Source organism: Mycena indigotica (assembly GCF_014461135.1).
Source record: "Mycena indigotica strain 171206Taipei chromosome Unknown Mind.scaff0003, whole genome shotgun sequence".
Taxonomy (NCBI): Eukaryota; Fungi; Basidiomycota; class Agaricomycetes; order Agaricales; family Mycenaceae; genus Mycena; species Mycena indigotica.
Window position 1 is genome coordinate 2,581,255 of NW_023503002.1, and position 24,585 is coordinate 2,605,839.

At 50.0% G+C, this 24,585-nt stretch overlaps 10 protein-coding genes across 10 annotated transcripts; 5 read left to right on the forward strand and 5 right to left on the reverse strand.

Moving 5' to 3' along the window:
• Positions 1-661: 661 nt before the first annotated feature.
• MIND_00354100 (AIP3 domain-containing protein) lies at positions 662-3,677 on the reverse strand (the record flags this gene model as incomplete). The annotated part of the gene is made up of 4 exons (XM_037360387.1): positions 662-1,869; positions 1,923-3,310; positions 3,361-3,539; positions 3,588-3,677. 4 exons carry the CDS (start codon positions 3,675-3,677, stop codon positions 662-664), a joined length of 2,865 nt encoding a protein of 954 aa, XP_037223272.1.
• A 126-nt stretch (positions 3,678-3,803) lies between these two features.
• On the reverse strand, positions 3,804-6,237 carry MIND_00354200 (AIP3 domain-containing protein; the record flags this gene model as incomplete). Its single annotated transcript, XM_037360388.1, has 10 exons — positions 3,804-3,882; positions 3,932-4,036; positions 4,083-4,461; positions 4,512-4,654; positions 4,701-5,255; positions 5,300-5,527; positions 5,577-5,599; positions 5,645-5,684; positions 5,735-5,849; positions 5,895-6,237. 10 exons carry the CDS (start codon positions 6,235-6,237, stop codon positions 3,804-3,806), a joined length of 2,010 nt encoding a protein of 669 aa, XP_037223273.1.
• Positions 6,238-6,348: 111 nt separating this feature from the next.
• Positions 6,349-7,347, forward strand: MIND_00354300 (uncharacterized protein; the record flags this gene model as incomplete). The annotated part of the gene is made up of 1 exon (XM_037360389.1): positions 6,349-7,347. Exon 1 carries the CDS (start codon positions 6,361-6,363, stop codon positions 7,345-7,347), a length of 987 nt encoding a protein of 328 aa, XP_037223274.1. The 5' UTR covers positions 6,349-6,360.
• Positions 7,348-7,447: 100 nt separating this feature from the next.
• On the forward strand, positions 7,448-9,396 carry MIND_00354400 (uncharacterized protein; the record flags this gene model as incomplete). Its single annotated transcript, XM_037360390.1, has 7 exons — positions 7,448-7,625; positions 7,680-7,918; positions 7,967-8,070; positions 8,147-8,283; positions 8,331-8,508; positions 8,556-8,892; positions 8,941-9,396. The coding sequence occupies exons 1-7, from the start codon at positions 7,454-7,456 to the stop codon at positions 9,394-9,396; spliced, it is 1,623 nt and encodes a 540-aa protein (XP_037223275.1). The 5' UTR covers positions 7,448-7,453.
• Positions 9,397-9,460: 64 nt separating this feature from the next.
• On the forward strand, positions 9,461-11,599 carry MIND_00354500 (J domain-containing protein; the record flags this gene model as incomplete). Its single annotated transcript, XM_037360391.1, has 14 exons — positions 9,461-9,559; positions 9,614-9,754; positions 9,826-9,839; positions 9,889-9,916; positions 9,965-10,087; positions 10,138-10,653; positions 10,703-10,776; positions 10,828-10,899; positions 10,953-10,977; positions 11,028-11,105; positions 11,158-11,214; positions 11,258-11,320; positions 11,367-11,443; positions 11,494-11,599. Exons 1-14 carry the CDS (start codon positions 9,527-9,529, stop codon positions 11,597-11,599), a joined length of 1,407 nt encoding a protein of 468 aa, XP_037223276.1. The 5' UTR covers positions 9,461-9,526.
• Positions 11,600-11,835: 236 nt separating this feature from the next.
• Positions 11,836-14,042, reverse strand: MIND_00354600 (Aminoacylase 1-like protein 2; the record flags this gene model as incomplete). Its single annotated transcript, XM_037360392.1, has 15 exons — positions 11,836-11,859; positions 11,908-12,059; positions 12,110-12,136; positions 12,191-12,480; positions 12,533-12,626; positions 12,675-12,802; positions 12,851-12,874; positions 12,925-13,014; positions 13,067-13,139; positions 13,195-13,311; positions 13,368-13,391; positions 13,434-13,570; positions 13,616-13,643; positions 13,705-13,882; positions 13,926-14,042. 15 exons carry the CDS (start codon positions 14,040-14,042, stop codon positions 11,836-11,838), a joined length of 1,503 nt encoding a protein of 500 aa, XP_037223277.1.
• A 508-nt stretch (positions 14,043-14,550) lies between these two features.
• Positions 14,551-15,526, reverse strand: MIND_00354700 (uncharacterized protein; the record flags this gene model as incomplete). The annotated part of the gene is made up of 3 exons (XM_037360393.1): positions 14,551-14,846; positions 14,906-15,169; positions 15,226-15,526. The coding sequence occupies 3 exons, from the start codon at positions 15,524-15,526 to the stop codon at positions 14,551-14,553; spliced, it is 861 nt and encodes a 286-aa protein (XP_037223278.1).
• A 2,342-nt stretch (positions 15,527-17,868) lies between these two features.
• MIND_00354800 (RING finger domain-containing protein) lies at positions 17,869-18,992 on the reverse strand (the record flags this gene model as incomplete). Its single annotated transcript, XM_037360394.1, has 4 exons — positions 17,869-17,962; positions 18,008-18,293; positions 18,346-18,536; positions 18,586-18,992. 4 exons carry the CDS (start codon positions 18,990-18,992, stop codon positions 17,869-17,871), a joined length of 978 nt encoding a protein of 325 aa, XP_037223279.1.
• Positions 18,993-19,509: 517 nt separating this feature from the next.
• Positions 19,510-20,953, forward strand: MIND_00354900 (C2H2-type domain-containing protein; the record flags this gene model as incomplete). Its single annotated transcript, XM_037360395.1, has 2 exons — positions 19,510-20,242; positions 20,298-20,953. 2 exons carry the CDS (start codon positions 19,510-19,512, stop codon positions 20,951-20,953), a joined length of 1,389 nt encoding a protein of 462 aa, XP_037223280.1.
• Positions 20,954-21,823: 870 nt separating this feature from the next.
• MIND_00355000 (RCC1/BLIP-II protein) lies at positions 21,824-24,135 on the forward strand (the record flags this gene model as incomplete). The annotated part of the gene is made up of 11 exons (XM_037360396.1): positions 21,824-21,931; positions 22,008-22,140; positions 22,190-22,202; positions 22,252-22,383; positions 22,430-22,473; positions 22,518-22,629; positions 22,678-23,185; positions 23,236-23,334; positions 23,378-23,795; positions 23,854-23,876; positions 23,932-24,135. Exons 1-11 carry the CDS (start codon positions 21,833-21,835, stop codon positions 24,133-24,135), a joined length of 1,785 nt encoding a protein of 594 aa, XP_037223281.1. The 5' UTR covers positions 21,824-21,832.
• Positions 24,136-24,585: the final 450 nt, after the last annotated feature.

Consider the following 24,585-nt stretch of genomic DNA (forward strand, 5'->3'; position numbering starts at 1 on the left):
AAAACTAAAGCACAATGGATAAGGAAGCCAAAGTTGCAAGATCTATTGTGAAAGCAGTATGTGAACCGTCTGCTTTGGTGAAACTCAGGCTCGCTCCAAATGGGGATGAATTTAACCTTCGCGACTGACCCGCGTCTTCGACGTGGGACCGAGCAAAAGTTTTAGAACAAGGGCATAGCAGTTACTTGCCTTCTCTCACCCCACCATGCAGCTTCCGTTCAGCTTCTCTTACCTTGTCTTCACTCCCCGCCACGTTCGTCTCCCTGGCGAATTCGTGGAGAAACCCACTACTCCGCCATCTCCAACGTATAATGTTTTGCTCCGATCAAGGCTGCCTGAGTGCTTACAAGCTATTCGGCAGCTCTCCATCGCGCTCGTTCCCCGCAAAGACACCGCGAAGCATCAGATCAAGGAGGCAGATACGCACTTCAACGAGTGTGGCAGAAGACGACCATTGTCAGGTGCGCCTTAGCTATTTCGGATTCCCACCACTACCTCATCGTTGCATTAGCGAAAAGATCCATTATAGCCGCGCAAAAAAAAACGTCAAAGTCGTACAAACTAATAGGATACAGACTCAGTAGTGTTCGAAAGCGAGAGAGTTAATGCGTGCGATGAGAAGTTAAATATGCAAAGAGAGTGCAAGATAACAAGTTTGGTTTTACGACCCCATATCTGGGACCCCGCCGTTGGTGAACATGGCCTTGAGTGTCATATCGTTTCTCTTCTGTCGGACCCGCTCAGCCTCTTCTGCGCCTCCTGTCATGCGCAACTTCTTGCCAGCAACAAAGTCACTCAATTCGGCATGCATTTCGTCTGACCGACTTGCGAGTTCCTTTTCCCTGCTTTTCTGGCTGGCCTCGATAGCCTTCATCCGTCGTTCTGGATCAACTGCGGCACCCCGAATCTCAAGCATGACTGTGCTCAAGCCACCATGCCCTTCTTCAGGAGGCGGTGGTCGGAATCCTTTGCGACCGCTCCGACCCACGGAACCAGGGCCTTTGAGGTTGATGATTTTCTCCACGTGACCGTAGACTTCCATCAAGGCTTTGTGGTCGTCCAGTAGGTCCTCGAGGAACTGCTCTTGATGAGTCAAGAAGCCTTGCTCATCCACAATATTCTGCAACTCTTCCTCCCACGTCTTCTTCCACATCGGCTTGATCGTATTGATATGGTCCTTCAGGCTCTCCATCTCCGTGGCCATCGAGTCAATGTCATTCTTAATCGTCTTGAGGTATTGAGCTTTGGGAGTGATATGACGTTTGACAACATCATCTTTGACCCCCTCAACCAAATCTTGAAGTTTTTCAACCTCCGTAAGAATATTTTGACTGCGAACGTCAAGCTTCTTCTTGCCCGTATCAATATACTCTCGAGCACCGCCAACATGAGTTGTCGCCAGCTGCTTGACGGATTGGGTTTGGGTGCGGAGTTGTCCTAAGGAGTCCTTCGTCGATTTCATGAACTCGGTATACAACTGTCGCATTATGCCCAGATCACGACGAAGGTTTTGGACTTCGTCGAATTGGGTCTTGAGGTCCGTCATCACCCGAGATGAGTAGTCTGACAGTACTGAACCACCTGTCATCTGTGGTTGGAGGGATTGACCAGTCACTTGCGGTTGGACCGGAGGGCTGAAAGAGCCAGTGTCATCGACAAAGCGCGATAACCGCCGGGCTACATTGCGGAATTGGCGTTCTGTTGGTCGAGGGGCTGGTGTACTTTCCGCCAGCGGTTGTCCAACGATAGTGGCCGGGGAGATCGAGATCGACTGTCGCTTTGAGTTGTTCACGGCCAATTTTAGATCCTTGAGGTCCTGCGAAAGAGTTGATATCTGGGCGTCGATATGTTGTTTGATTTGGTCAAGCGCTTAAACAACGTTAGAAATGCTATCATGCAACAAAGGTGACACAAAAACTCACGTTCGATGTTGAGAGACAGTAAACATTTCTCTTGTACCTCCTCGACGTCTTCCAATTCATACTGCACCCCACTCGAAGGATCACGAATGTAGATGGTGGGGAAATTCTCAAGGCCAGGATTGTATGAAAACTTGTCAACGAATAGCACTCGCAGTGACGCGAAGGAAATATTGCGATCGACTTTGGCCTTCTTGACTTCACGGCCAAGTTGCAAGAAGATGGTAAAAGGTCCTGTCGCGGAGGATTCGACACCAGTCACAGCCGTTTTTGAGGGCTCAGTGGTGGAAGATGGCGGAATTATAGGTTCCGGGGTACGAGACGGTGTTGCCGGAAGTGGCGGAACAGGAGGAGTGTTGGCCTTGCGCCCTTCATTACTGCGTGACCTTGAACTTGTTCTTCTTAAAAGCGTCGCAGCAACATGTTCTACTGGTTCTTCGTCATCTGCCTCCGTTAAGACGGCAAGCTCGCCTGGGGTCAATGCTGACGAAACAGCAAGTGATCTTCGATTTGAGCCACCAACACCCGTCCGAGTTGAACGCTCTCGTAGTGTAGACCCAGTCATCTTTGAGATGTTGTACGTCGAAAACCGCTTTGAGGCTCTGCGTTCAAGGGCATCACTCTTCTTCAGCGCTGCTAATGAGTTTTCCATCGCAGGAGCTTGAAGTGAGTCGATGGGTGGGGTGTCCGGAGGCTGAGGGGACATTGTGCCATTGAGTCGAGTATCCGAGTCGTGGTTTGGGCTGGACGAGTCCACAACGACAGTGGGAGGAGCAACAGGCTTATCCACCAATGAATAGCGCTTCATGTGAGCTGGAGCAGTAGGAGCTGTCTGCTCTGCAGGGGTGGGAGAATTGGATGGATATTGCTCAAAGCTATCTGGCGCAGGTGGTTCGATGGGAGGAGGGACTCTAACTCGTCGCGAGGACTCCGCAAACTCTTCATGGGGTTGCCCAGCCTCGGGTTGCACAATTGAGGGAGAAAATCCACCAACGAATTGAGATTGTTCTGGAATCGTAGTTCCGTTGAGAGAGGGTGATGATGGGTCTATCCTTCGTTGTTGGGTGCTGCGACGTGAAGAAGTGCTATCTCGGTCACGAAGTACTGAGGTTGGCGTTGGGGGTGTCTCCACTTCGCTGGTTGTCGACCGGGAAGTTTGTGAACGGTGGGTGGAGCGAGTACGCTTGCTCTCTGAACCCGACTCGGAACGATGTCTGTGATCAGACACTATTCGTCGATATATCGACTGTTTTCCGCGTAGACCTTGGAGGAGATTGGTGATTATTTGCCTCACAGTGGGTAGATAGAGTTCGAGGTTGTCTGGGGTGGCATCTTCTGCGAGGCATTGCTCCAGGACATTCCGTAAGTCATCTGGTACTGACATGAGTTCTCTACGGTAGCGCGTCGGCGTCAGGATATAACGGGAGGAACGGCGACGCACGCCATGTCAATGTTGAAAGCAGCAAAAGCAGCAACAGCAGCATTGAAGTCGTTTCCAAGTTGCACATACACGTCGCTGACCGCATTTTCATCAATTTGCACCAAGCTCCATTGTGTGAGCGATTCAAGAAGTTGTTTAATAGACACAAGGAGGCGAGTGACTGCCGACTCGACAGCAGGCTGACGATTTGGGTCAGATCGAATCGCAGGCCTTAAAGTTTGGCATACGTGAGCATTCCTTGAGGTGCTTCTGTTAGAGCCTTGGTCCCGACGCGAGCTAGATGAGCTGGAGGTCGATGCTGTAGTTCGAGTGGACATGTCGAAGGTCCTGCACAAAGTGGCCAGAAGTGTGATTGTGTGACACTCGGCGTGACAGTATGTATGTTGGTCCAACTTGAACTAAAAGAGCGATAACTTAGAACATCGTCCTATCATACATGGCCACTATGTCCGCGCACCCTTCCCTACTAATACCAGGTCATCTAATATTTCCTTGAACCCATCATGCTCTGTGCGTTTATATCTAGACAAGGTTGAGTAGGGTTCTGTCCGACAGCTGATGGCTGGCTCACGTTCGGATGGTCTCCCCGAAATCTGAGATGTCGTAGACACGGAAACGACGATCGAATCCAAGTTTTCCGTACCCAGAATAGGAGCCACCTCCACCGAAGCAGAACCTGACATTGTTCAATAACATTTCGCAGCTGCAGCAAGCCCAATTACCAGACACCGTTGACCCTTCGACAGTTTTCGGTCAGATGCGAGTGACCATTTCCAATGACCTTGACCTCTGGTGTAGGGTCTCGCGAGTTATCCGTTTCCAGTGCCTTGAGAATGCCCTTGGTGAAAAAGCCGTCTGAGTCTGTAGCGCTACCCTTGTCTTCTTGGCCCGAAATCCCAACGTCAAGAGGACGACCATTAGAGCCGGTATCTGCTTTATTGTACGTTTCGGGAAGGGGCATGTGGAAGAACATGAGAGCGTTAGGTTTAGCGAGTTTGCCGATTTGTGGAACTAGTTGGTCAGCACGTTGTCGCCTCCAAACATGACCGAGATCTTTTGTGCGATCTGGATTGAAAGGCCGTTCAATGGGTTTAATGGAAGCTACGATGAGGTTATAGATACGCAGATACGAGAAAGTGTGGAATTCGTACCAGACTCTTGCATAAACCAATCAATTTGGCTTTGGCGAATCCAGTCGTATGCGGTGGGTGTGAACCATCCCCAGAGGTTATAGAATCCCCGAGAGTAGCTGCCGGAGTCCAAGAAATATAACGTCAAAAGGTGCATCTTGCTCCTGTTCACATGTTAAGTTGCCAATAATTGAGCCAAAAATTACGAACGGATCTGCGCTTAGAACCTTCAGGACATAGTTGCCCACTCCATGAATATCTTTGGGACCTGCCTCAACCAAGCTGTAGGGCAAGGCCTTCATAAGCTTAACTTGCTCTTCTTTGGCTATAGCTCCACTGTCTTCGTCGTGATTTCCGAAGACAACTGCCCACGGTATGCCCCTCGACGCGACCTCTCGAGAAAATTTGGCAAGGACGGATTTAGAATCCCAAGAAGTTCCTTGCCCATTCAGTTGATCGCCAGAGAAAACGACTAGATCGGGTTTCTCAATGTCAAGCATCACAGATATAAGGGTTTTGGAAGTGGTACTATCAGAACCGCCTGGGCAAGAGAAAGAAGTAGCGGTATCCCTGCAAGGAGTTTCCGCGACGGAAAAGTGAAGGTCAGCGACTTGGACGACTTTGAACTGTCCATTATGCGAAAAATGGAGCGGCGGAGCGCGGGGAGGTACTGCCAAGTCTGCATTAAGCATGAAGAAGGGGGGATATAATGACCCGTACGTTTTACCCCTCGCCTCATTGTCAACCAGGCGCTCTGCATGGGTCCTTTGTGAAGCATGGTTGCCGGCTCGAGCTTTTCGAAGCCATACCATGGAATGTCATCACCATATAGCACGTCTAACTCGGTGATCAAGTTGGAACGCTCAGCCTTGCTCATTTCGCTCGCCGTTTTTCCAAGCTTATACCAGAGATGGAGGGCAGGAGCGGCCAATACTCCGGAACGCAAAGAAGTGGGGGCCTTGACCCAATCTTTCGAAGGTGGCGACTGGGAATTGGACAAAAGTTTTATGTCTGTGATGAGTTTGACATCCTGTCGGCTGGGCAGAGGTCAGGTCGATGACGGGGCCATGTAGGAAAGCAGCATACCGTGTGCGGCGATAATAGATGTTCTAATCGACTCAGTGCGAGTTGAACCGCTGAATGCAAGGACGCACCAAATACCCAGAAAAATAGCCTGCATCGAAATTCAGATTTCTGGACCCACGGTTAGAATGTCACAAGAAAGAGGCATAGTGATGCTATACCTATCTACCCGGACGAACTTGCCCATCATGGCATCCTTCTCCGGGGTAGAAGCAGGATCACAGACGGATGCGAGTCTAGGGTTGACGAAGCAATGGGTAACCGCGATTTCAGAGACTAGATGTTGTCAAGGTAGGGACGGAAAGGCTTTTGCATACTCACAGCCAGTATCATGAGGTAGCAATGGTGCCCATCCATCTAATGGCAGACTAGCCCCATCCACAGTCTCCTCCGTCTGCGTTACATTCCACCATTCCACCCCCCCAGATGATGCTGACTCTGCTGGTTTCGGTTGGTTGGAAGTAGAGTCTGTGCCTATATTAGGCCTTGGGGCGGTTGAGACGGACTCCCATGATTGCCAGCCTAAGCGCTGGAGAATTCCGGGACCAGGGGTGGGTTGGTAGAGAATGAATATAAATATAAGCATGCAAGTGAAAGAGACGAATGTTGATACTGGGATTGAGACCCCGCTGATGAAGCGCCAGCAGCGTGCTAAGGGAGCCATGGTGGTAAAGGAGTGGTCTCCCACACTTGAACTGTAGGGTCAGCCGATGGAGGTACGGTTATATGGTGGAGTGAGGGAAGGTGAGTTGTTTGCACGTGAACTTAACCTCTTTTTGGAACGGCCATGTTTCGCGCCAGTGTAGCGCGTCTCTACGCGGCTTCCAAACCACCTTCATCAACGAATGGGCGGACCAAGAAGCCACATGTGCACAACCCTCTCTATAGAAAACAAGTCTCTCTGGCTCTCGCAAGATCACAACCGCTTGCTGTTCGACTGCGTCGTGCCCAACGACATGCTCAGCAAATTGGCCTTCCTCCCTCTACCGATAAAAAACCCTCACAAAGACTCGAGCTGAACGAGTTCTTACGCCAGCGTGATGAGCAACCGCTCAAACAAATTCGCATTCCTCGAATAAGAGGCATGACTGTTGCCTACCATGAAGGAAAACCTTATACGGTTGCCGTCGAGGGCAAAAAAGTCTACCTTCCTAATATCGTCATCAGGCTCGTTCGAAACCACACGCCTCCCAACGAACCCTATAACCCATGGCAAGCGACCTTCCGTGTTCCTAAAAACCTTACGAAAACCGACATTCGGAGCTACCTCATGGCGGTTTATGGCGTTCAGACAACTTACATCCGGACGGACAACTATCGCGCAGAGCTTACCCACCGACCAGAAAACCGCAATGTGAATAATCATTCCAAGCCCAGTATCGCCTCATACAAACGCGCCATTGTTGGCCTGGTGGAACCATTCTACTATCCCCTCCGCCTAGAAGACATGGTGCCAGACCGACGAGAGCAAAGGGAAACAGAGATTGAAGAAAAGTTGCAGATCAAGGTGTTCCAAGAGCTGGAGATGGTCAATAACCAAAACCGCCGGCTGGCCACCGCTATGCCGAAGCACAAGCCTTCCTCTTTTTGGACTACAGAAGTAAAACTCACGCGGGCCAAGGAGTTGAAACAGAATGCAGACGAAAGGATAAGGACAGAGACGTTGATTGCACAACAAGTGGAGAAATGGCGGCAGAAACGGGCAGCGGGGGAGAAGATAGTATTAAACGTGCCAAAGGTTGGCAAGAGTGAAGTACCGACTGTCGTCGAATAGATTGAGATTTCATCGTTGGAAACTCTTCCTGTCACGGTGTGACTACCGCTTCCTCCCTGGTTTCAGACCACAACGGCCCCCAACAACACCGTCGTGTACATTAGCAATGGCATCTTCGGTTTTTTACAAGTTCAACTCTCAAAAGACCGAGTCTCGAGTGACTTTTGACGGTACTGGCATTTCAGTATTTGACCTGAAGCGCGAAATCATTCTAGCCAACAACATGGGTAAGGCGAATGACTTCGACCTTTATATATTCGACACCGGCTCAAATAAAGGTGAGTTCTAGTAAACATTTGAACGTTTTTTTTTTGAAAAAAAATTCCTTGCAGAGTATGCCGACGACTCGGAAATCATTCCCAGGTCCTCCTCAGTTATCGTCAAGCGAAGACCTGCCGCTCGCCCGGGAAAAGGAAAAGCATCTTTATATATTGCCGGAGCAAGCAGCTCAGTTCACACATCCGAGCAAATCTCGAAAGCGGGACCGTCGGGGCAAAGCATGTCATGGCACAAGGGTTCCATGTCTAAACGGTTCGATGTCAAAGAGGACCCACAACCCAAAGCTGCTTTGGTTCGTCTTGCTTTTGGATTACTCCAACTGGTTCATTAATTTTCGTAGGATCCCAAATCGACTTCAGTTGATGACGACGAGGCGGCCGCCATGGCGGCAATGTTCCAAGCACAAACAGCAAATTGGGAGGAAGCACAGGAAAAGATGTCCCAGTTGGTGTTGCTGCCTGCTCTTGATAGTAGTTTATCTAATTCATTTTGTGCTTCTTTTTGCTCCCTTCTTCCACAGTGCACAACGTATCTACAATAACTCTCGAGGGACAGGCTTTGCGCGTGGTGGCAAGACTTTCATGCCACATCAAGCTGCCCCCCAGATTGAACGGCCTCTTCCCGCCAGCTACGTTTGCTATCGATGCGGAAAAAAAGGTCCACTACACATACTGTTCATTCTTCTCAATGCTTAGATCGAGTAGGTCATTGGATTCAAGACTGTCCAACGAACAACGATCGCGAATTCGACCACCGACCTCGTATAAAGCGTACAACGGGTATTCCGCGTAGCATGCTAAAGGCTGTTGATAATCCCAATGAGCTGGGGCAAGGAGTCATGGTCACTCCAGACGGCGGATATGTCGTAGCTCAGCCTGACTCGTAGGTGAATTTTGTGACGCCTTGCATTGCCTAAATGCCTTTTATAGTGCATCATGGCAAAAACAAGTGTCTCGATCAAAAGCACTCACAGCGGCCGAAGTCAGAGACAGACCGTCTACGGACCCTTCTCTCGTCTGTCCAATCGACAATAAGCTACTACGAGACGCCGTCAAGACACCCTGCTGTGACACCAGATACTGTGAGGAGTGCATCCAGACCCATCTCCTTGAACGAGATTTTGTCTGCCCCAACTGCTCCAAGAAGATCGCCTCACTGGACAAACTCGCGGTGGACAAGCCAATGCGAACCAAGGTACTCGATTACATCGAGAAAGTAATTGAGGAGAGTCGTGGGGAGGCTGGTGAAGATGGCGAGGCTCCGTCCGTGAGTACAACATCATTCAGACTTGTAGCGTCTCATGCTTCTGTTCAGACAACAAACGAGCAAGACGCCGAAGAAGGCGCATATGATGGTAGTATGGACTTGTCCAAGATTTTGAACGAATCCATACCCCAACTTCAAGCCCAAATCTCCCAGCTTTCCACGGTGTTACAGAGCACATCACTCCCCAATCATGTGCGCCAGAACACCGAAATGCAATACCAGCACCTTCACATGCAGCTTGCTCAACTACAAGAAATGGCGGCCTTCATGCAGATGCATAACGGAGCTATGATGACTAATGGTGGAATAATGCCAGGATTCAATCAGCCCACTGGCTGGGTGAATAACCTCTATCCTCTGAATCAGCAAGTCAACCCGCAAGACTCCGCCTACCAACGTTTACCAGTCAACAACCGTCGCCGCCCTCTTAAACGAGATCGCCCTCAGGACTTTTTGGAAATCGGTGGAGAAGGCGAAAGTAAAGTTGCGAGGTATTGGGAGTAGGACACACAATGCTCGAGTAACAGTAGATGACATGTCGATCACATCTGATCGGAATTGATTATCCTTCTCTTCCATATTTGACGATTGTTTTGGGCTTGCTGTGCTACCGACGTTCACGACCTTGTACTATATGGCGCCAGTAGAAACGGAATATTATGACTTGGTTTGTCTCCTTTTTTTTTACCGTGCAGCGACAAATATGGTTCACTTTCGACAGCTTGGAGTTGCGGTGGATGCTGACGACACAGAACTCAAGAAAGCGTACCGCAAGCAAGCAATGAAGGTGCCTAAACCGTTAATGCCACTCAATCGTGTTGCTCTTGCTGAGCGAAAGTCAGTACCATCCCGACAAGAACAAGTCTGCAGACGCTGAGGAGAAGGCGCGCTCTCTCTGCCATTAAAATGACCTCATCCTGATATTGGTTCTAGTTCAAAGAAATAAGGTCCGCCATGTGTAACCTCGCTGTTAGCTCTAGTGCTCAACGCGCATAGCAAAGCCTACCAAGTTCTCTCGGACTCGGTGCGCAGCATCTTCATTTTTTGAGCTTCCTTCTGAATCCACCCAAAGAACCTGCGGGCGGTCTACGACAAGAATGGAAAGTCTATGGTGGATAAGGAAGGAGGGGTGAATATGGAGGACGCAGCCGGCTTCTTTGCCAATGTCTTTGGTGGTGAGCGCTTTGCCGACTACGTGCGTCATAATTTGCCTCCATAATTCACTACCAACCGTTTTATTCCTAGATTGGAGAAATCTCAATCATGAAGGACATGACTACGACTGCGACAACCATGATGACCGAAGAGGAAAAGCTGGAAATGGAGAAGGCAATGAACGAGGGCTCGGCCACTCCAATCAACGGTCCTGCTGCTGCCGCTCGCAGTACTCTATCGTCTGGCTCATCAACACCCGCCGGAAGCACCTCGCCTCCAACCACTCCTTCACAGTCCCCTTCGGGCATTACTATGCATTCGGAAGCTGATTCTCCGTCTCCGGTATCCACACCGTCGAAAGAGAAAGATAAGAAGAGGTCGAAATTAACGCCAGAGCAGAAGGAGAAACTTCGCGAGCAAGATCGAGAAAGACAACGGGTAATGGAGGCCCGCGTAACAGCGCTGACTACAAAGATGATAGAACGCCTGCGACCCTTTGTGGAGGCAACACGTCCAGGAGAGAAAGACGACCCTGAAACTCGTATTTTCGAGGAGAAGATGAAGAGGGAAGCGGAAGATCTTAAGCTGGAGAGTTTTGGTGTGGAGGTGTGGATGCGTGACTTGACCCAATCTGATCCGGCTAACATTTTTCGAGCTATTGCATGCTATTGGCGGGGTTTACATGATGAAAGCGACTTCTTTTATGAAGTCCAAGAAGTTTTTGGGAATGTAAGCATGCGTGGCCTTGCGGTAGTCTCAGTGACTTATCGCCACACCCAGCGCCGGATTTTTCTCCCGCATGAAGGAGAAGACAGACCTTGTCAAGGACGTATTCGGGGTCATAGGTAGCGCGTGAGTTGATTTCGTTCGGGGTCTATCACAGGCCGCTGAAGACCGTGGAATAGATTGAGCGTCCGAGATCTAATGCTTGTAAGTTCTGACGATCGCCCGAGTTATGATTGACTCTGTGCCTGCTCCAGGAAATGGAGAAACAGCAAGCAAAAGGCGAAATCGGCGAAGAGGAATTGAGGGCCTTGGAGATGGACGTCACGGGAAAGGTACTTATCCGAGTTTTCTACTTTTTGTTTGTCCCATTGATTTGTTGGGTAGATCATGCTTGCTTCTTGGCGAGGAGCACGTTTAGAAGTAGTCCAAGTTTTGCGTACCGTAAGAAATAGTCTCTCCGAGTGTCGCTTCTTATATCTCCCAGGTCATCGACAACGTGCTAAAGGATCCAGAGGCATCCGAGACAGTATTGTTCAATCGAGCAAAGGTATCTTGATCCCCCCCTCATTCTAGCTTGCTTAGTGCTGTGGCAGGGACTACTCATTATGGGAGCAATCTTCAAGTCCACGGTACCCGATGAATCCGACGAGGAACGCCGAGAACTCGAAAGGTCCATTTTCCTTTCTATATTGCGCCTTCAAACTGAAACGAATGATTTAGGATGGTGGCCGAGGCTGCTCAACCCAAAGGGAAACAATCGGCTACTCGGGCTGCGAAAGCTAAGCGAGAGCAAATGCTTCGACAAGAGACCGAAAAAGCCAAGTAGAGTGTCTGGATTAGACTTGTGTTCGCCATCGTGATCTTCGTATATCTACGCTCATGCGGCTGCTTTAATATGGTCCGGGTAATGGATGGATTGATTTGGTAGATCAACTCGATGAGTAAATTGTCTGTTCTGTCAACAAACAAGATCAGAAGTCCTCTTGGACCTCCGCTACTTTCGGTCAAAGATGCGGTTTATATTTGACTCCGTTAAACAAGTTATTAGCTGTAAGCGATTCTTTATGATGGGAAGGCTGCCTTGACCTAGTGATTTGTCAACATCAACACAACTCTATCAATACGTTCACTGACCTGCTTGAAGAATGCCTCGTCCCGTAATGCACGAAAACCAGTGTGCGCTAGACCTTTGGTGACGAGCATTGTCGCATTATGAGCTTTCTGTGAAGCCGCTGCTTTCGCAAAACCAGCAGTATGATTGCCTTGACCAGGTTCCGTTGGGATGGCTGTCCAACGAATCAGTGATAGATGCCAAATAAAAGGCACGAGCACGAACCGAAACCGGGGTGGAGAGCAGGAAGCACTTGGTACAGTTGACTGATTCAGCGATTGGCCCTGATGCCTAAAGTCTACATACCATAGGTCACATTACCCTTGGGGAAAACAGAAGTCAATACATTGTAGTGGTGGTGGTGAGGTTCGAGACTGCGTACAAAATCGGTCGAGGCAGAAATACTTGTCTCAGCCACAGCGGAAACCTTGTAGCGCTTCATAACGTCGGCAAATTCGGCGCCTATTGAGAAGCACGTTAGGAGCAGCCGGGACAGACAAGGAATGTACCCCCCAAGCACAGAATTTTGGCGTAAATCTAGATAAGCTTGTCCCAGTGTCAACTTCATCTCACAAGACGTCGCCAATGCAGCTGCTCTATTCAGACCGACCCTTCGTTAAGGTGCTTTGGAAACAGAGTGGATCATACTGCAGACAGTTCTTTACACGCTCCACGAACAAGGCGAGATCTGACGCATTGGGAGCTCGAGCAACCCACTGCATCTTAGCGTGGTCAGGAATAACTGGCATGGTACTTGTTGGTCTATAGCAAGAAGGATTAAAAAACGAACCATTTGGCAGCCATTCTTCGTTGGATGTGATTATTCCATGGACGCGATGATCTGGTCTCATTTGTTGTCGCAAGACCGATATCGATCCATAAGCAAGGAAAGCTGCATCTAGTGCATTTCTGCCTTCCCTTCAGGGGGGTTAAGCATGCTAAGAAATGTCCGAATTGAACGCTCACCATGGGGCGGCAGCAGCGTGGGCACTGACGGACTTGTTCACCGTGTATTCGGGACTAGACACGCTATCGCTCACTTTTGCCCAAAGTACTCCACATCGAGTTGCTGCAACGCCGTGGATGTAGCAACACCCACTGAGTTTATGGGACCAGGATTCGGATGACACCTGCGTGTGGAGATGAAATGAACGAGTAAATGTCAAGTTTCAGATTCCGCACATTAAACAAAGATCCATGTCGGCGTAACCACCTTTTTCGAGTAGGATGACTTTCCCGCCGCCTCCCTCTTCCGCTACCAAGTAGTCAGAAGCGTTCAGGAGAGAGAGAAAAGTTTCGGTTTCTCTCACCAGGTGTTCCGAGCAGTACAACTGTACCAGCGACATTGTGTGCTTCTAGGGCCGCCTTGATCGCGATAGCAACTCCGCAACCGCTGACGGCTATGAGGTTATGCCCGCAAGCATGACCTTGCCAGAGAAAATCAGATTGTCGGTGCTTCTAGAGCAAGCCGAAATGAGAGTACCGATGCCTTTGAGGGCGTCGTATTCTGCGAAAAGTCAGACGCAAAAAGGCAGGGAGAAAAACAAACCCGAATTTACGCCCACGACGCGACCGCCCTTTCCATGGGTGTACTCTGCTCGAAAGGCTGTCGCAATACCTAGATAGCTTTTCGTCACTGTGAAGCCGTGTGCGGTCATGAACTCGGTCAGAATCTCGTGTGCAAAACTTATTCAAGATGAGTAAGCAGTCTGAAGCCGAGAAACGACAAACACTTCAGCGAAGCCAAGTTCCGGATGCGCTATCAGTATATTATCAGTGTTCAAGTTTGTGATTGGCTCTGGAATGGGTTGGCGGCGCACCATGGATTCTCATACTAAGACTGCGGAGCTGAGAATCGATTTCATCCACTTTAAGGTCAATGACTTGAGCGTCAAAAGACTCGGACGAGTTATATGCAGGAGGAGAGATATCAGTGCTGAGCCACCAAGTCGTTGGGTCGCTGAGAGAATGGTCGCATGCCGTTATGTATTGTCGTCGCTGAACTGAATTCAGACTGATAATGCAAAGACCAATAGCCTACTTCGGGCCCCTTGTGTTCCACAGAGGGAAGGCTTGGTTGCTGAAGAGTGGGAGATGGCTTCGGGTTGCGTGATTTGCTCCATGAAAACCAAGAGAAACAGCCACCAGGAGTCGACATGGTCAAGGGAAAGAGAAAGAGACGTTGCCGAGGCACATGGACATCATAAGTTCCTACCGGCGATAGTAGTGAAATGTTTCTGTGGTTGATGATGCGTCGCGGAAGCGGCGCACTCCCCGCGCTCAGGGCGGGGATCACATAACCAACTCCAGACTTTGGTGCCAGAACATAACTAGTCCCGTGATTACTCCCTCACTTTATAGGATCGGTGGAGCGTTGTCAAAGACAAGCTGGGAGTCATGAGAGAAGAGACATCACTTAAGTAGTCTTTACAGCTCATAGTGGTCCGTATGAAAGAGGGATCAGTGACCCACAATGGTGACATGCCATTATTATAATACTCTTCCTTCCTTTCGGTTTACCTTTCTCTTTACTCCTAAGAATAGTCCAAAGCAGTAATCAAAAGCACAAAACCTTCGCTGATGAAAATCTTCACGTGACTCTAAAATCAACGCCAACAGCCACAAAAGGTAAATCGTTCAAAGGGTAGTAAGAGGGATGACTTGATTCAATTACGAATAAAACTCGTAAGCCGTTGCCACAGCCCGAATGGCTGAACATACACATCCTTTCCTCGAAGACCCACCTTGATATTCCCACTCCGAGTCTGTACGCGGCAATAGTCGGCTGGCGGTTGTTCTGCACCAACTGGCTGAGGGCCCACCAGAACGAGATATTCCGTATCTGTCGACTTGATCACTCTCATCTCTGCTGTGATGCCAGGAAGAAATTCAAGTTGCCCCCTGTTCGTATGAAGCTGGATGGCCCCAGAGAAGGTCTCGGTAACAAACAGTACGACATGGCCTGTTGACCAATATAAACTCAAATTGCTCTTCTGAAGATTAGGCAAAAAAGACTCTCACCGGTACGAGTATTCACTTCGACGTCAAACCGTGGACGGACTTTGGCCCCGGCGATCAAGTTCAGGCTAATATTGCCCGACTTTGTTGAAGCGTTGACAGACGCCTTTGCATTTTCGCTTGCATACCCTATAGTGCCTAGATCAAGTGAGAGGTTGCCGCGACGCGACCTGAAAATGGCGTCTGGAGTCTGTTTCCGTTTTTGCCTCTTTCTTCGTCTCACGTTGACTTCAGGTACGATACTGTGGGGAGCGACATAATATGTACCTGACCACGAAATCCGATGTCAGCATCTCGTTGAGCGGTGAGAAAATGTGGTTCACCGGTCACATCCGCGAAGCGTGTTTCCAAATAAATTCGATTGAGTGGGTCTGGGGAGAGCCGAACGTCTCCTCCTGAGCTCGACATAGCTGCGACCATCAGCGGCTTTCCGGCTTCCACCCCGTAACCATCCTTTTCGTTGGGGTACGGCGGTGGCTGAGCGCTCATCTGTCTGAATAAATTTACACTCTTGGCTTGGAGATAAGACCAACCTCGAGCAGAAGCATTAAGAACGACTCTCGCGCAAGAGACAAGTGCAGCCTTTATAGAGGTCCCACTCAGCTGCGCACTGGTCATTGTCATACTGCGGTCTGCTATTAGGCAGTGTAGTGCTGTGAGTGTCGCCTATTCTCACGTCCGGCATTGTCCATCTCTTTCATAATCAACTCACACAGAGTTATCGCTGGGGAGCTCAACGTACTTGTTGACGAAGGTTGCCAAACGTCCATGTACGGCAGCAGAGAATAACAAATGACGTGTGACGCATTTTCTGCGTTGTAGATCTGGAACATCCCAAAGAGTCGAGAATATCCGTGCGCGAATGGCAGTGCGTCGACGACGTAACAAACTTCTTGCGCTTCCTTTTGAACCAAGAGGGAATCAGTGACTTGGTGACAGCCTGGGTTCCGTCAAATTTCTCACCTTCCTGTGCACAAAAAAGGCAATTTCAAGATGAAGCAGTCAGCTGAGTGGGTCGGTGACTAGACTGGCCGTAGCAACGGATCCGGTCGTATCGCGGTTGTTGAGTCTGGAGAAATCAAAGCCCATTTGGTGTGCCCGTCGATGGCCCTTCCCGCGATTAGATGAGAGTACCCAGCATGGTGGTGTAGAAAATAGGCCGCTTGTCGTCGTATATCTTGACCGTCGGCGCCAGTAAGGTAATTTAAACAGGAGCCCGAGCGATAGAGTTAACCATCATAGATTATAAGATCAAACAAGTTGAGGCCCGAGTGTTCCGACCCGAGGGAGGTACAGCTGAAGGAATATGCCTTCTGGAGAGCATCTGAGAGGAGGCCAGCACGCGATAAGCATTGAGTTTGATTCTGCATGCCGCTCGCAGAATGGAGTCGGGTGGAAGAGCAAGAAGGACTGAATGTAACACTGTGAGACCGGGTTTGCTTTCCGAAGGTTGAATGAGAGAGACGAGGAAGAGATCCAAATCTTTGATGATGCGGAACATTGCGAGCAAAGTAATGCATATAAAGCCGTCATTTACAATCGGGCAGGACTGGTCCGTTGGTCCGGACTTGCCATTTATCTGTTGTGGCTGGTGGCGCGGAAGCAGATGGCAAGAGTTGAAGCTGGGGTCGTTCGGGTGTCGCACGACGCTCGGGCGCCGCATTCAGCCAAAGGTAGTTGCAAAGTAACAAACGAGTTTTGTTGAGGAGCTCTTCGAGGTAGCAATAGAGAAGAAGCAGTAGACGAAGAGAACGTATCAGTCACAAGATGACCCGGCCGAAGCCCGGTTGGAGGGTGAGACAGGTGTTCTACAGCCAATTGCAAGACAGAAACCCAGTTATTCATGAAAGAAAGAAGCTCACAAGCTGGGAACACATATCAACTGCACTCAATGATCGACGGTGGCCAAGACTGCGCCAAGGGCTATTTTCGACCCCGCGGGACCAAATCAGGCAAATTGAACCAAATGTTACAACTTCAACTTGAGTAGATGTTTGCGTTCTAGGTGGGAAGCTGGAGTCAACAGTGTTCAACAGTATTGCACCAGAGTTTAGACGTTCTCACTATGCACGCGCTCTGACCCGAACACGGAAACCTCGTTTTTTACTCGCTCTCTACCTCGCAAAACTGGCCGAGTTACTCCGCGTCTTCGTCTCCGCTCTCGTTTGAGTCGGATCAGAAGCTGCTTGTTCTTGTCAAAAGAAATTTCTCGACAGGACTCAGCAGGTATTCCCATCGAATTAGGATCGTGACGCAAAGACGGAAACGTCGGTCCTTGTGAGGCAACCAGCAACCTGGATACGTATTACTGACCTGCAGCCGAATAGCTCTCGTTTCTCGATATGAGGCCCAAGACAGGCGGCTTGAAGAGCAACAGAATCGCCGTAACAGAGAGAGATTGACCACAGGAAGCCAGACAACGAGAAGTGCCACGCATATCAACAAAATGGTCACGAACAAGTTGAACGAGCATTTGTCACGGATGGTCACCCCGAAAATCACGCCTGGTTGGAATCGTGTCGCATGCAGTCGTCTCCGCCTTCTTCATTGGAGTCCGCTCTTCACCCCCTCGACTGCGTCATTTGGAAATGCAACGTCCGGGCATTCTTTCCGCAAGCCACCACGCGCATCCTGTTGTTGGATAGCGTGAATACCGGCCTTTTCTCGAGCGTTCACTGAACGGCAAATTCAACGTTATCAATACCTAGTGTTTATGCAGTGCTATGTAGTACAAAAGTTATAACAGTCTAGCAGGCAGCTTAAGTCGACTGTCCCACTTGAGAGTATCCTGAAAATGCAAAATGTGAATCCAAGAGGTCGTAGACGCGGGTATCAACCATTAAGTTAACATCCCGAAGAGACGTGCTGTCCGAGATATTCGCGGGAGCACAGAGAGAGAAAAAGTGAGCAGAAACGGAGCCGGAAGCCAAACAAGATGCCGCCGCCGCCGCCGCAAGCAATGACACTCAAACGCCATATTTGTGTTTGAGCTCGATAAAATCTTTGGGTTGCATTGTGGTCCAACAGCTCAGGAGGTTGACCATCTCATGTTTGCCCTCCCTGTTGCGAATGAGGAGAAAAGAAACTATCAGAGAGAATACGGACCGGTCTTTCCTGATCCAATCCGTTCTCAAATGTCCACCTTCACGCCAACCCGCTAATGCACTTTCACCATCCGACTGGGTCTGCAATTCCATTTCTTCTTCTTCCTTTGTCTTACTGCCCTTCTTCTGACCCCACTGACATTCTGCACTGATATCGCTAGACCAAGATGTTTCACTGGGTTCGCGCTTAATGACTGGTGTCGAAAAGGAGGAAGTTGCGAGCTGATTGATGAGCGCTTCACAGGCAACGGCAGCTGTGCGGTTTGGGACGAATGGGAATGTGATATCTTTGAAGCTGTTAGACTTTGTCGGAGAGGAGGACAATAATTCAAGACGGACCGAGGCGAGGAACACGATCTGGGGTGATAACGAGGAGACTGCGACACATGGGACAGTCGACTGACTCGTGCCAGCCACCGCATGCCTTATGCAAGCGGGAGAAGAAATGGCGAAGGATGCAGAGAGCGCAAAATGTGTGACCGCATTGGCCGGGATTGAGCGAATAGGGTTGGGCCATAATTTCGTAGCATCTTGGGAAAAAGGATGAGGTGGCAGACAACAAGGTGGCAAATGGCCCACAATGGACAAGTAAAATGCTCTTCAAGTATCGACAAAACTGCTTGAGATTCACGAATGGCGGCTTGAGAAAGGATGGCGTCCGCCTCCTGCTCTCGTTTGAAGATGGCAGCAGAACGGGCGTCGAGTTCGGCAATGCGGAGACTACATTCGGCCTCCCTTTGCTCCAATGCTGATTCGCGTTTAACAAGTTCAGTGGGAGTGATTCTGGTCGACCGACGAGGTGGTTTGACCTGGTCGGTCATGCATTCTGTCTGGAGGGCCGCTTTTCGACGTCGGGTGGGTCTGGGGGCTGGGGGTGGCGTTTGTTCTGTGTGGTAAGTGGATGAGTTTGCAAGATGGATACACAAAACGATCTGCTGACGCTGAGTGGTTATGCGAGTGCTGCGTCTTGTCGAGGCTCGCGCCATTCCGGTCACACTGTTACAGTCACGCTGACCTGTCTTGTTCGGAATCCCGTTTCGCGGTGTCCCGAATTCGAATTGTTGCGGCGAGCGATAGATCTCCCCACTGCACACTTGGAAGTATGCGTGTGTGTGTCCTTAGACGACCTTGCAGACAAGAATCATGGGGGAGAGACAGTGACATCCTGGGAAACTGGTGGATTAGGTGCATTACCCTTTTGAGTCCGCGCCAGGCACCACATCATGGTTATATTGTATTCTGAAAATGGCTGAAATTGGGAAGAATTGCCTCCGCGGTTGGGTCGTTTGTTTTTGGATGGTGGTGGGCGCCTGTGGATATTGAGCGGCTGGAAATCGCGACTCTGCTCAACCGTTTGCCACACGGGACCGATGGATTGAAGACAGACCGAAGTTCTTAATCGAATCCCTTCCAAATCGGGCAGATCTGGGCATCAAATCTCGATTGACTCTTCACTCTTTGAGCCTCATTCAAAAAGCGGCCATGTAATCCTGAATTGCCCCAATGCTCGACTCCCTCCCGGCTCTCTTTTCCATCGCCAACCACCAGGTCTCGCTCCCTCCGAGGCATCCTGACCACGTCCCGCGCGCGTTTCTAAATCTACCCACCGTGGAGGAAGACGACAATACAAGAGAGCCTACGGGCAGTTTCCACTATCATCTTGCTCCCGCTCCAAATAGTGCTCCCCACGACCAAGACCGCTTCTATCTTCCAAAACTCGCTACAACAGACCGTCGTCTATCAGACCCAGTTCAACTCACCGGCACACATTATACCTATGCTTCATATGACGACCCTTCTCCCCACACTCCCGATTCTCCCTTCTTGCCAGGCTCTTTGCGTCAGCAGGCTGCCTCAGACTGGAAGCAAGAGGAGCTTTCGCCGCCTTTTTTCGGCTCTCCCCAATACGCGGTCAGGCCTGACGAAAATACCTATGGCCCATCTCCACCAGGAACTGCTACTTCGTCATCATCCACCCCCACAACACAGCCAGCAGTCCCCCCACCTGCCTCAACGACAGCTGCGACAAATCAAGACACCGAAGCGAGCAGAAAGACATATTCCTTTGTCGCGCTTCCTGGTAATACTGTTCGCAAACGGCCGCGGCGCCGATATGATGAGATAGAGCGTCTATACCACTGTTCGTGGCCTGACTGCAATAAGGCGTATGGTACTCTCAACCACCTCAACGCCCATGTCCAAATGCAGAAACACGGTCCGAAACGGAGTCCGAATGGTAGGCAAACTAATACCATATACTATCATCTCTCGGTCCTAACACTTGTTTGTAGAATTCAAAGAGCTCAGGAAGCAATGGCGCAAAGCTAAGAAGGAACTCGAGTCGCCATCACACCATCCACAGTTCGGTCTTGGATTCGGTGGAGTGCCTTCTAGTGTTCAGCTCTCTGGGAGTGCAGGACCGATTCGACGAAGTATGAGCACCATGAACTTGCGTCGAGACGACATCTATCATCAGCCCTACTCGACACAACAACATCAACGGTCTTATTCTCATGGATCAACTCTTTCGCCTCCGTCTCTGGGTGTGACGATTCCTCGTCACCACGATTCGTACGGCAGCTATGGCGTTGCTGAAAGTCAGAGCCCGCAGAGCGCGTATTCGCTTACAAGCGCCAGTGACTATCGCAGCTCCACATCTAGTTCAACATCGGGCATGCCGTCCTCCTGGCCGCCTGCCTTTTCACACTCTCCCATTCATGGGTATTCGACATCTTCGTCTTATTCGCTTGCCAGTCCGACAGGCGAACACAGCAGCTCATCATACCAACGATCTCCAGTGCGAAGTTCGAGTACTGGTGGTCTGCCTCCCAACAGCATGTTGTTGACACCTCTCGGTTCATCTCGAGAACCCCAAGGTTATGATAACAGCTACTACGACGACGATAAAGGGCATCGCCGGTCGAACAGTAGGAGTGAAGGCTATTGATTCTTATTTTCCTGCCAGCGCAACACGGACAGAATAACAATTTTCTTGGAACTTGCTCATTGTGTAAAACCCCCCCAACGGTACTCCCTGGACCGACGACGATCTTGGTTCTAATACCTAATGACCTCTTGGTAACATTCGACTTCATGTTGGATAACTTATCCTCTTAGTTTGTATTTGTAGTATGCTGCTTTTTTCGGTGCTCATAGTCCTTATACTTACCTAGTGCCCACTCTGTAGCTAATCTAATTAATTGGTGCAGCAGAACAGAAGTTAGGAAGCACACGAGAAAGCAGCTTACGTGACATTTTGGACATTTCTTCTTGTGCGAGGGACACGCTCTCTTTGACACTTTTCGGAACAAATTCTATCGAGGGGGAGAGGCGGAATCAAAACAGAAAACGTATCCGCCTCAGGCATTTGTCTCCGTCTTCTCGCCAAGTCGTGGTAATTTGACGATTTGTCTGGTTTCTATTTCTCTTTCGTCGCGTATTTTGCCGGATTTTCCGGTGTGTTGACTAATCAGCGACGATATATTTGAGGAGCACTGGCAGCAGGGCAAATGGCCGAAAGGGAAGGATCAACCAATTAATCGCAATATCTACAAAAACTGCGGGCCGCGGGCGGTGATGGCGAAAGATGTTGAGGTGATGCGACTCGCTGCAAACAACGACTGCCGAAAAACAGAGATTCAAAGAGTTGCTATTCAGATCCTAACTCGAGGATCCACACGCACTCCTAAAGTAAATTTCAACCTCCCCCGGCTGCCGATAAGGCCCCGGCAACAACCACAACAAGCAAGTCGACAGTGAAATCCTAATAGACACGTGAAGGTATGACATCATCACTTGCTTCTTGCAACTTTTACTCTCCACCACCATGACCACTCTTGAAACACTGCCCGTCGAACTCTTCTCAGATAATCTTCTCCTGGAACTACCTATTGAGTCGTTGCTTCAGCTCGCCTCAACAAACAAGGTCGGCGTCTTATTCCGTATCAAAGTCCGTTTATGCGTGATTTGATTTGATCTTGCTCCTTCTGTTTCTTTGCCAGTTCTTCAGCTCCCTCTGCTCTGACGAATTACTATGGCAGCGGAGGCTCAAATCCGACTTCAATTTCTCTGGCGCAGGGACGGCAAGAACAAGTGGTTGGAAGTTCATCTACAGAAACATGTACAACCCCAAAGGTACCCTCTGTCCGTGCATCACCGGTTTGCATCTCACTTCAACTCTTAGTATTCGTCTGGGGGTAACCGTTGATATTCATTCCACTTACTGCGCTCTCACACGGATCGCAGGGAAAAGGCTAATGGCAGGCTCGGTCTCGGGGCTAAATTTCCAAAATCGAGTCTTCTTGGAAGCGGTGTACCTTTCCCAACAAGACTACGCATCCCTCAGGCGCGCATTGTCAACATCGTTGCCGGAGGAATGTACGGTGTCCTCTTTATAGGATCAACCCGTCGTCATCAATGCTAGGTCATTTCACGCGCTCGATTCCGAGGGCAGGCTCTGGGTCTGGGGTATGTATACGTGACTGTCTTCCATGTGATATTCAATCCTATAGGTACTCTCAACAGTCTGACAGCGGCACTCAACTCTGAAGGATTCTCTGAACCCGGTAAGGTAGCGCATACACCGTTACGCCTGGATCTTCCCGTTCGGATTACGGAAATCAGGTCAGTTAATAGGCACTGCGTCATACTTTGTCGCTTACAAACTTGAAGCTGTGGCAGACTCCACTCTCTGGCGTTAGACTCCCAATCGCAATTATGGAACTGGACATCATGGGGGAGACCATTCCTGCTGTCCTCTCGCCACATCACAACCGACTCGAAACCAGTCCAGGTCGAATGTGGATGGAATTTCTCCTCGATACTGACAAAATCCGGCGAGATCTTCGTCTGGTGGCCGTTGTCGAGCGAAATGGGAGACCAGATCCGCGACAAAAACAACGAAATGGATGAAACAAAAGAATTTGCTGCCCGCGCCGCGGAAGGAGTTATACCATGCGTGCCGTGGTCCCTCGACGCTCCCGATCTTAGTCGATTGCCACCCTTACCTCGCTTGCCGAAACTCGTTGAGACTGGTGACAACGCCGAATATGACCAAGTAAAGATCGTCAAGATCGCAGCTATGGACGCTCGACTTGTCGCTCTCACCGACCAAGGGCATGTCCTCCTATTTCGGGGTCTCGAATCTGAGGATACGCTTGCTGACGGCGCGTGGTCATATGTGGGCAACATATTCATGGCTACACGTTGACCTGATTGAGAGTTGAATAGCTTCCCAATTTCAGCGAATTAAACAGAGTCCGGACGATGCCGCCCTTCAACGGCACCCAGCCCGTTATCGCGGCACCACCGACAATGAAGATCACTCATGTGAGCTGTTTTAATACAAGAGAGACTCAAGTAATGTCGTTAGATATCAGCACACTTTTTAAAGTTCTTCGCGTATTCGACAGGAGCAAGCTCCATTGTGCTTATGGGCAACACAGAAACGCAAGACAACAGTCCGCCACATATCGAACCTACGTTGCAAAACAGATCAGTTATTTCTGTGCATGTCGGTGACTGGCATTACGCCGCTTTGACTGCTACAGGCGAGCTGTTGACATGGGGCGGGTACTCGGCTGGGGCGTTGGGATTAGGCGACCCAACTGAGTTACCTGTTGGAGGGCCGGGCGGCTTTTCAACTGAGCAAGCTCGTTTGAATGCTCTTGATCGCGGCCTCGGGAATCCACCGAACACGACTCTGCCAACCCAAGTCCGCTTTGACCACGCTCGCAAGTCACCAAAAGACCGTTTTTGTTTTCTAGCATGCGCTTCTGGATGGCACACAGGTAGGAGCTTATTTATCTTGCTTCTGATTGGCCGGGCACTGAAAGAAGAACGCGACAGGTGCGCTGGTCATTGATCTTCAGGTCAATTGCTTTTGTGACTGATTGACTGGATTTTTATTTATTTATCTACCCGCAGAAGGACGCAGACGACAACAAAGAATCTGAAGAAGAGGACGAAGAGCTTGTGGAGATTCGACCACCAACACATGTTCGCTTGAACCCAGCCCCGCATTTGCCCATTCCTGGACATGGGGGAATAGGGGGCGGAGTGTTTCGGGTTGGATTTGCTGGCCGCGGCTTGACACGTGGAGGTCAGGCGCGAGGCCCACCAACGGCTTGAATGATAGACATGAGTAGACGGATTAATTGGTATATGTGTTTCCATGGACGTATTCTTTGCGACTCGAAGCGGGAGCAAAGGGTCTGGACTTCAAGGCACGGGTGCCTGATCTGCTTTTGAACAACGACAGCGGGTGGCGCGCAACCTTGGCCTGCCAGTTGTAAAAAGTGTCTGGCATGGGGACTGACGCCCGACAACCCACCGACCAATGGCGAGGTTCGGTCAAGTTGGGTAGATTCTGTCGTCGAAGCCGAGATTTTCATGCATCAATACCACCAACTCTCTCTCGCTCTACTTATGTTCCGCCCAATTGAAGCTTGACGCGACCAGTACGGAGATGTCTACCTGCTTCGATTTGGACACCCACTTGCACCGTATCGCGCCACTGAAAATGATCCGAGACGAATCCTACTTGAGAGGCATGTAGAACGGTCATAGAGAAGGTCGCCG